This window comes from Sinocyclocheilus grahami, unplaced genomic scaffold, assembly GCF_001515645.1.
Source record: "Sinocyclocheilus grahami isolate Dianchi unplaced genomic scaffold, SAMN03320097.WGS_v1.1 scaffold13.1, whole genome shotgun sequence".
In the NCBI taxonomy this organism is placed as follows: domain Eukaryota; kingdom Metazoa; phylum Chordata; class Actinopteri; order Cypriniformes; family Cyprinidae; genus Sinocyclocheilus; species Sinocyclocheilus grahami.
This window is the reverse complement of record NW_015505192.1, coordinates 2336586-2347683: the sequence shown is the minus strand read 5'-3', so window position 1 is coordinate 2347683 and position 11098 is coordinate 2336586. Positions and strand designations below refer to the sequence as shown.

At 34.3% G+C, this 11098-nt stretch overlaps 1 protein-coding gene across 1 annotated transcript in view; it reads left to right on the top strand.

Annotated features, from left to right (window-relative positions):
- The window catches only part of LOC107599476 (arf-GAP with coiled-coil, ANK repeat and PH domain-containing protein 3-like), a 64593-nt gene that overhangs the window by 8204 nt on the left and 45291 nt on the right, over window positions 1–11098 (top strand). Inside the window, exon 3 of the mRNA XM_016291075.1 lies at window positions 4857–5135. Within this exon, the coding sequence (XP_016146561.1) occupies window positions 4857–5135 (279 nt within the window). The remainder of the gene's footprint in view (window positions 1–4856; window positions 5136–11098) is intronic.

Sequence of the window (11098 nt, the reverse complement as noted above, 5' to 3'; positions counted from 1 at the left end):
AGGAGTTTCGTCAAAACTGACTAAAAGTGATCGAGGATGGATAATTCCGTCGAACTTGATAAACCTGTGATATCTTCTTCAGGGCGAAAAAGGAAAATAAAAGCTGAAACGTTTTCACTGAACCTTGCAAAAGCAGCGCGTTACAATGGTGAGGGAAAAGCTCTGTGTATTGCGTGTAATCACATCCATAAAGTTTATGATCACAACAACAACAACGTTTGTCAGGCATCTACATTGTCATCTGAGGAGATTACAAAGATTAAACAAGTGTTTTTTTAAACTTTAAAACATGAAATGTGGAGTTATAGTATGTGCTTTTGCCAAAAACGACTGTTGGAGTTATCTGCTTTTGCTGTAAAACAAACTTTTAATATGTAAAAAAAAAACATACTTTCAATGAACTTTAATTTAGTAAATTACCTGTATTTGTTTAAGTTATTATTACTTAATCAAAACAACCCAACTGCAGTTTGATTGATATTACTTGGAATGCGCAATAAAAAAAAAACGTGATTTCTGAAAAAACATAACAATACAGTTATCGGCTTTTGCAAATGAACCCTTAATATATAATATCTGTTGATTCATGAGTAAAACACCATTTGCAGGTATATATATATATATATAAATATATAAATATGCGGCCATTTCCATATACTTGACACATGTCCCTGTGAAACTGTAGTGAGCTTGATGTATTGTCTTTTTTCATGACTTTATGCTTACTCTTTCCTGTTTTTATTAGGACCCTAAAAAACACTTTGTCCATCTCACTCGTCATCCACTAATATAATTTCTCATTCGTCACATTACTTAACAGTTTGCTGACATTGCAGGTGCCAAACCATGTGATTTTTAAAACACCACGGAAAATGATGCCTGTAGCTAATTTGTCCAGATTGTAGCCTGGCTCAGGAAGGATGTTACGGGTCAGTGCTTTGAGTCCGGCTGGCGTCTGTCCCACTCAACCTCACGAGACCCAAGCCTGGTCTGTGGCCCCATCTTTCCTCCAGTCAGGCTTAAATCCCAGAGGATTCCCCCGATAAGCCCCAGCGTTGTGCTGGCTACTTCCAGGGTTTAGCATCGACTTTTGGATAAACATGTAGCCGTAATGAAATCCCACTAGACTGTGACAGAGAATACATGGTTAACAGCTCATGCTAACAGCCTGTGATGGCTGTAAAAATAACAAAGCTAGAGCAACAATAAATGGTTTGTTAAAGAAAAAATAAATTCTGGCATTTTTATTCTTTAGCAACCCAAAATTTAAACTTAAAGGGCACCTATTATGCGAAGGGTGGTGAACACAACCACCCTACAATGATAAAAATCCACCCACTCCTTATTTTTGTGGGTAATTATTATTTCTAATAATTAATTATTCCCTATTAAATCCGTTTGTGTGTATTTGAGAGTTTAAGCGCAATAAGACATGAAAGAGAACTTTAGTGCTCTACTATAGTTTAGTGTTCACATGCCATGTGACAGCCGCTTTCTGTGTGCGTGCTTTGGATATGTGCGCTCAGAAAACACTATATCAGAAGTTTAAACTGAAATGGCTTTAAAACACATGATTTCAGCATGATGAGACATGATAATCAAAACCAAACAGATGTGTTTTAGAAGAGAAATTTGAGGTACGAGCTGTAAAGGCACATCCCTATTCTGAAAAAGTGGGCAAGGACCGGCAGCTCATTCGCATTTAAAGATACAGGCACGAAAACAGCACGTTTCTGCTTCCACTCAAAATAGGCATTTTCAAAATGATGATATAAATGATCTGTGGGGTATTTTGAGTTGAAACTTCACAGACACATTCTGGGGACACCAGAGACTTATATTGCATCTTGTAAAAAGGGGCACAAAAGGTGCCCTTTAAAAGCAATAAAGGCCAGATTAAAAGTTTATCTAAAATCATTTTATTCAGTTTCTTACCATTTTCTGAGAAAGACTTAATTACATCTCCTCAATTTTAATGTGTGGATAAAAGCCATCCACTACTTAACATTTAAAGGAAGTTCTTCCATCATGCATTCACTCCAAACACTATATGAAGATGTTCATGCTGCTAATTTCCATACAATGGAAGTGAATGGAGACTCAACAAAGCATCATAATATTCCAAGTCTTCTGAAATCATATGACAGCTTAATGTTGTGAAACGTCTACTTTTAGGGTGCTTTTCTGTTTTTTTCCTTTATGAAAATGATGGGCTTGGAATGATGTGACAGGATTTTCATTTTTGAGAGGACTGTTCCTTTAAGACGGCAGAGACATTTTCTTCCTACAGTTTCAGGAATTATATCTGAAATTTATGAATCAATAAATGCACTTTTTATGCATAGTTTTATTCTTAACCGATTTTATCAATCTTTGGGACTCTTGTTTAGACTGTAGTGGTTGTCGGCTGAACTTTTTATTGTCGGTTTTTTTGTTTTAACCACTACAGACGCACAGAAACTAAACCTTCATATTTTCTTTTTCCATAAGCTCTGAAACTGTTGTTTGTTTTATATTGACTCCGTAAATCTATTTGACACATTCATGTTTGAATACTTAAATTTACCATTGTAATATAGACTAGTGTAAATACTTCCAAGTCTCTGCTGAAGTGTAATTTAAGGATCTTTCACGTGTGTCAGTTAAAGACTGTCTATGAACATCTCTGTTTATTCTCTAGTCACGATGAGGGATGGTTTGGGCAGCTGCTCTCTCTCCAGGGGTCAGAGGTCAGGCTGGAGTATCAGGGTCACACTGGGATTTTTGGCTGCATCAAAGCCCATTGGTGGCCTGCAGTTATTGCCTGTTTTAGTGCATTACTTGCATAGCATCCATTGCTTCAAATGATGTTGACAGTGAAATTGTTCAAATAGCTTCTTGGTTTATTTTCGCACCAGTTATTTTGATACGAACAGATTGGGTCAGAAGTGCCAAGAATTTATTGCACTACATTTTTAGCAGTGTGTTTCAGCAAAGCTGCATCAGTTTGAGCCATAGCATGCAGTGTGCTGGCAGTGTCTCTTTAGCAGTTTTGGTTTAATGTTTTGTCAAAGTAGAAATGTGAACTTGTTGGTTTCGCATGGACAGTACTGGAAATGATGTCAAGTCAAGTCACCTTTATTTGTATAGCGCTTTATACAATACTGGTGTCAAAGCAGCTTTACACTGTTAAACAGGAAAATAGCTTGTCAATAATGCAAGAAGACAATAACAGTAATTTTTCCAGCTAAAGTCAGTTCATTGATGATTGTAAAAAGACAATGGTGTCTTAACCAAACTTGACAGGTTTTCCATGCAGCATCAAGTAATTATGAAGTATTTAATGTTTAATAGAGTGCATTAGTGTCTGTCCATTTTTTCATCCGCCTTGGTTCTGTAAGTATTTTTTTCATTCATTTTTTCCCATAGGGATTTTAAAAAAAGTAGGCTATTTTTGAAAAAGTTGTAAGCCATGAACCAAATTAATTTAATTAAATCAGTAGTTTTCTATTTCTCCATTGTTTTTTTTAATGATATTGATTTATTTATAGAAACAATAAATTTTATTGCAAAATATGTATTTATATGCAAATGTTTAAGTGTTTTGAGAATGTGGGAGTGGGCAGAGACTAAAGAGTTATTTTGTCGCAATTAGCTTGTTTTAGTTCTCTGATTGGTGAACATTTCTCTACAGAAAAATGGGTAATGTAGTTTTTCACCAAGAATTCCACTGGTAAATGGCATGATTATTTTAAAAACAAGTAGAAATAATGCAGGCTGATGGCTATAATAAACGCATATACCATTGATTGTCTTTAAATGTTTTAAATTATCATTAATAATCAATTCCTCTATGGAGAAAATGAAAGGAATTTCTAGAACCCAACTATTGCACTTTATTGTCATTTGTGTGCAGCAGGATTCTGAACCAATGAGACTGCAGTGTGTTCGGAGCTAGGCAACAATAGCACAAAAATAAAGGACCAACAGAATTGTTTGTGATATTCCACATTTGTAATTTGCTTAAAAGCATCTGTGGTCTTTGGATAAAAGCATAAATGAATAATTGTAAAATATTATTAAGACAATGATATTGATTTATTTATAGAAACAATAAATTTTATTGCAAAATATGTATTTATATGCAAATGTTTAAGTGTTTTGAGAATGTGGGAGTGGGCAGAGACTAAAGAGTTATTTTGTCGCAATTAGCTTGTTTTAGTTCTCTGATTGGTGAACATTTCTCTACAGAATAATGGGTAATGTAGTTTTTCACCAAGAATTCCACTGGTAAATGGCATGATTATTTTAAAAACAAGTAGAAATAATGCAGGCTGATGGCTATAATAAACGCATATACCATTGATTGTCTTTAAATGTTTTAAATTATCATTAATAATCAATTCCTCTATGGAGAAAATGAAAGGAATTTCTAGAACCCAACTATTGCACTTTATTGTCATTTGTGTGCAGCAGGATTCTGAACCAATGAGACTGCAGTGTGTTCGGAGCTAGGCAACAATAGCACAAAAATAAAGGACCAACAGAATTGTTTGTGATATTCCACATTTGTAATTTGCTTAAAAGCATCTGTGGTCTTTGGATAAAAGCATAAATGAATAATTGTAAAATATTATTAAGACAAACTGATTTTTCTGATTTCTTCCCAGTTGTTCTCCCGATTGCCTGCCATTGATTTGGTAGCATGCCATCAGGTTGGTTTGTAGTTATCCCTGCAGAATATTCCGTCTCATCTGTGTCAGGACTTTATCTACTGATGCAGATATGCCATGGATGTGGATGCCAGGAAGGAAGTGATTTCACGCCCATGCTGCGGAGATTCACTCTTTTGTGTCCTTCCTCTCTCATTTCCTCAGATCGTATCAAGACAATATCAGGATATAAGGAAGCGTATGTAGAGAAGAACATGTCATTTGAGCATCTGAGCCACAACTACTACTTTTTTAAACTATTAATGCCACGCAACTCCTATAGACCATCTCTTGGCATTCCCACTGTGTTCTGGAGTTCAGTGGCCGGGCGACAGGAAGTGACACTGAGCTTTCTGCCAGTACTGCTCAGAGAGGGGGTGGTAGAACATTCCTCCAGCGACGGCTGTGAAGATACTGTGTCTCAGCTCCGTCTGATGACATGCTGTGAGCTGTGTGGGGTTGTGGGAGTGCTGTCTATCCTAGCCAATTTCAGCAGACCTTTGAGAACTGAATTAATGCATTTCAGTAGCTCATTATCATTTAAAGAGACATGCACCGAAACGGGTCTCTGTGAACAGACCAGTTAAATGGGTGTTGTTTTACATGAACATTGAGGAATTTTAACCAAAGTATGTTGTAGACATTTCATGAAAACCCTAAAGAATCATATTAACTTGTGGAATGGGCATCCAATGTCCCCTTTAAGATGTTTTTCACTTGTGACATCTTCATGACAGTTGGGCACATTTCATTCTTCACTGAGAATATTTTTACTTTGTTTTTTAAATTCTCATTAAATATAATTGAGAAGAATGTGCTTATCTTATGTGAAAATAGTGTCACAGTAGGGGGAAAACTCTTCATAAAAACAGGATTATCTAATTTTCTTAATAATATAATATAATATTTTACTTATGTAAAAAATGAAAATAAAATGAAAGATGTTTTTCATTTGTGACATTATTTTAATGACAATTAAAAACATGTCCCTGTTTTACAGTAATTGTAATCATTGAGAATATTTTTACTTTTGGCTTGTGTTTTTAATTCTCATTAAAGATAATTAAAGAGGATAATGCGCTTAAGTGCTTAATTGTCATGAAAATAATGTCACACGAGGGGAAATCTATTCATAAAAAAGGATTGTATTATTTTATAATATAATATGATACTTTACAGTAAATTTTAGATATAATTATGTAAAAATAATGAAAAATTAAAATGAAGCTTGTTTTAGGAGCATTAAGATGTTTTTCATTTGTGACATTATTTTCAGTTAAGCACATCTTCCCTATTTTACATAATGATCATAAAAAAAACGTTTTTACTTTAGACTCATTAAATCTCATTAAAGGTAATTTAGTTGAACATGCTTAATTTTCATGACAATAGTGTCACAGTGGGGAAATATTTTTTTTAAATCATGACTGGATTATATCATTTTCTTATGATATGATATGATATATTTTGCATGTATATTTTAGATAGAATTATGTAAAAAAATTCAAATGAACTGTTTTAGGACAATTATGGTGTTTTCATTTATGACTATTTTCATGACAATTAAGCACAATAATCACTGTTGTGAATATTTTTACTTTTGAGTTTTTTTTTTACTATTTTCATTAAAGATAATTGAGAAGAATGCGCTTAATTGTCATGATGAAAATAATGTCAGTGGGGGAAAAAAACTGGCCATAAAACCAGGGTTTATTTATTTGTTTAATTTCAAATGAATAATCATTTTTAAAGTAAGTAAAGTTTCCCACAGAGTTCAGGTGTGTATCAGATGGAGTTGAATCACTGAATGACACTGAATGATGTTTGTGTTGTCAGGAGTGTTGGCTTCATGACAGTCTGATCCCCATCTGCTCTGACCTTAGTTAAATCTCCCACAATGCACTGCACAAACCCCTCGGCCCTGGACGCATTAGCACCTCAGCACGTCTGGAGACGTTTTGTGACATCACCTCTCAGACAGCAACAGATTTTTGGCGGGAAAGTGTCCGATAAAGAGAGTGTTTTCTCACACATGACCCTCGCAGGCGGGTTTCGGAGCAGCGATTAGGGAATTGTTTGCACGCAAACGCCAGCTGGGTTAACTTTGCCCTGCCAGAACACCACTAAACACAGATAACTCATGATGTATCTGGCCATGGTGGCCTCGCGGGGTCTGTGATGAGGAGGGGTCCGGGTGGAACGCTCTCCTCTATTTTGCTCATGACACATTTCTGATGCTTGACTGCATGCTGACCCCTCCAAAATCAACACACTTTCGCTGAGAGATGTCTGAGAGCTGACGTCTCCAATGAGCTTAACAGCCCTGTCTGCTTTTGGCCCGTCCTCCACACACCACACACCCGTAAAGCAGGCTAGAAAGGAAGCCCGCTTGGGTTAAATCCGTCTGTGACTTTTTGGAGACGTCCCACTCTTACAAGAGACTAAAACCAGACCTGAATTACAAAGCAAAAATAGACGCAGTGAGTGATGCAGCTGCAGAGGAGAGAAGAAGCGTCACTGATAAGCGGATAATGCACAGTCATTATCACAAAAATCAACTTCGCCATAAAGTGGAGGAGTCTTTTTATGACCCTGAAGTTATTTTGCTATAATGATACTTGCTATACATTATTTTGCTTATTTTCATAATGTTTCCATTTATGCATCATTGCATCCTTACATGATATCAGAGGCTTCAAATAAATGAAGAAAAACAGCCAATAATGAGGCAAACTGACACAGTCGTTAGAAAATATAATGGCTAAACAAAATGTGCATTAAAAACATTTTGATACTAAAAGAAATTGTCTTTTGAAATATGAAGCATTTTAAAATTAATTCAATTTGTATGCACTCTGGACATTGATGCAAGCGTCTTTTCTTTCTTTTTTTCAGTGGCCATGAATTCAAACAAACAAATAAATTCAAAATGTTAAAGCAATTAGTTATTATATAGCTATAATTGATTTTTTTATTTTTTCCCATTCTTTTCAACCAGGAGTAATTTTTCCCCCCCTATATGGTCCACGTGTCACTATTAATTAATTTATTCTGCATATTGGCCAAAGTACATTAAAAATCACACTCTGGACATTGATGCAAGCATCTTTTCTTTCTTTTTTTTCAGTGGCCATGAATTCAAACAAACAAATAAATTCAAAATGTTAAAGCAATTAGTTATTATATAGCTATAATTGATTTTTTTTATTTTTTCCCATTCTTTTCAACCAGGAGTAATTTTTCCCCCCCTATATGGTCCACGTGTCACTATTAATTAATTTATTCTGCATATTGGCCAAAGTACATTAAAAATCAAGAATATGTAATCATATTTTAATATCTTCCTATATAACAAGATTTGTGCAACCAAAATGTGCAATTAACCCATTGTCATATATGTGGAATTAGCCAATAAATTATAATGCATTTTAATATGCCACTAATGTTGCTTTATCAAATCAATTATTTTTCAATTATTTTGATAGATTCAAAATGTGTAAAGCAATTAATTAATTGCATTCAAAATCTATTTAAAAAAATAATTAAGACATGTTTTCTATGCATTTCAACCAAGTGTATGTGATCTTTTTTTTCTAAATGCTCCAATATAACAATATAAAGTAACAAAGCACATTTTTAAAACGTAAAAATATGCACAGAATTTGCTTTAAAATTATAATGCAATTTAATATGCCACAGACTTTTTGTTAATTCACTTATTCTTCACACTGGCCATGATGATTCAAGTTTTGTTGTGTTTTTGATCATTGGCCATCGATTCGATGACATCACAAAATGTTTAAAGCAGTTAGTAAAATACATTAAAAATAATTCATGTTTTCCACACTGTTAAAGCAAGAATATGGTGTATAATTTTTCAGTATAAACCAATATAGCAATAAAAAATATATACATATTTGAAAGCAAAATGCGCTTAAAACTTTTGCAATATTCACTGTTGTCTTTGAATTAATAAAGCAACATTAATGGCATATTAAAGTGCATTATAATAAAAATGTTCTGCACACTGGCCACGCTGATGCACATTTTGCTCTGTTTTTGGTCAGTGGCTATATAGCTGGAGGCTGCAGGAGAATTAAGGCTTTTACTGAATATAAAAGGTCCAGACAAGAGTACTAAGAGGCGTACAGTCTAAGAATAGACACACACACACTTCTCTCTGAATGACTCACTCAAACACTCTGTTACAAAAGGACGGTCTCCACTAGAGCACTCTTAGCAATCAATCAATCAATACTCAGCGCAGTAATGTCATCATCCCTTTTAGCCAATCTGTTTGCAGAGGGGTCTCAATACATGCAGTGAATATTGCTGTTACAGTATAAGAATGAAAATATTCACTCTGAAGTGTTAGATGTGTCTGAGAAACCATCGCTAACAGAGGATGTTGTTCTCAGCTGTTCTTTTGCAAATTAACGAGTCATTTGATAGAGTCCGCTGGAGTGTTTCTCTCATTATGGTGGGCTCCCGGAGGATGAGGAGCGTGCCCCTTTCAGCTGGTACCTTCTGGCAAATGCGTCAAGGTCAATAATGTAGTTCACTCATGCACAATCACACACCAGACATCAGTAGGACTGGCAAATATATTGGTATTTTCATGAAATTCATTACGTATTGTCAATGTCTGGCCATTGTTTCTGCGTTTCCTTTTTTTTTTTTTTTTTGTCTTGTAAACATCTCAGATGTGTTGACTTTGTGCAAGCATTGTTCAGACCGTCTATGTTAATTCTGGATTGATTTGAGTGATATAAACAAACCCTGTTCTTCTTTTGTCTGGTTTTCAGCGGTGTAGACAGGTTTGTGGGTGTAAACAGAGCCCGGCCCTGCTAGAGGTTGTGAAGTCAGCTAGACACCGAGCCAGAAGCAAACATGTCTCTGCTGGTTCAGCATCTCAACCTACAACAGCACTAATGTGTGCTATATTGAACAGTCTTCAGTGCTGATCCATTGTGGTGAACATCTTATATTCAACAGCACTGTTGCATACATGTGTGTGTATATATATATATATACTGAACAAAATTATAAACGGAACACTTATTTTTGTCCCCATTTTTCATGAGCTGAACTCAAAGATCTAAGACTTTTTCTATGTACACAAAAGGCCTATTTCTCTTAAATATTGTTCACAAATCTGTCTAAATCTGTGTTAGTGAGCACTTCTCCTTTACCGAGATAATCCATCCACCTGCAGGCATGCTGAATCGGCCGATACCGATATGGTGGCCGATATATCGTGCATCCCTAATTTTTTATGTGCAATAAAGATTTATTTTAGTATATTTTATTTACAACATATATATACTTATATATAATTTTCCATTTTTATAGTTTTTATAGCTTGTGATTTAATATATTTTGAAGATAATATATATTTAATATATTATATTAATATGAACTAATAGTTGTTTATTATTATTTTAAATTTACTTAGTATCTTAAAATCTTTAATCTTAAGAATAAATATGAAATGACATTTACAATGCAATTAACTTTGGTGTTGTGATCCATTTAAAAAAAAAATTTAAATATAGCTTTTTCCATTAAAACATTAGTGTAGGGTGGGACTTGACTTTGATCTGGATTTGGTTGGATAAAAAATGTTGAATAAAATGTGTAAGGCTGTGATGTTAATGGTTACTTTATGTTTCCCCACCCACATGGAGTTATATCAACGGTCATGCTGAAAGTGGAGAATGTTATAAAGTAGGGATGTAAAGATTCACTCAACTCACGATTCGATTCGATTCACGATTCGATTCGATTCACGATTTTAGTTTTTTACTAAATGAGATTTAAGACAAATTATAAATTAAATGTGTCCTTTTATTATTGCTTGGACAAAATGCTGCACATTTCTTTGTGAAATTGAAATATAGCACTGTAATAATATACTAATATAGCACTTGCATATTATTGCTCTTTTGTTGGTTTTGATTTGTTGCTTCTACTGTCCTCATTTGTAAATCGCTTTGGATAAAAGCGTCTGCTAAATGACAAAATGTAAATAAGTGTTTTGAGTGGCTTTTAGGGCATTGCGATGTGGTTACAGGGATATTTTGGGTAGTTTCAAGGCAGTTGCTTAAAAGTCCCTCTTTTAATGTAGTTTTAGGGGACATTTTTGCTTTTTTTTTATCTGCAAGGCAAAATTGTAAGTCAGTGCTTTGTTACTGTCATGTTTGGCACTCGTGTCTCACTTGACACATTTCATGTTGTGTGTCTTGCGATGCATTTTTATGATGGTGTATCACAAATATATATAAATAATAATTTATAATTTAAAAATATTTTTTTGTGTGTGTGTGTGTAACGTGTGTATATATATATATATATATATATACTGTGTGTATATATATATATATATATAATTTATTATTATTATTCAT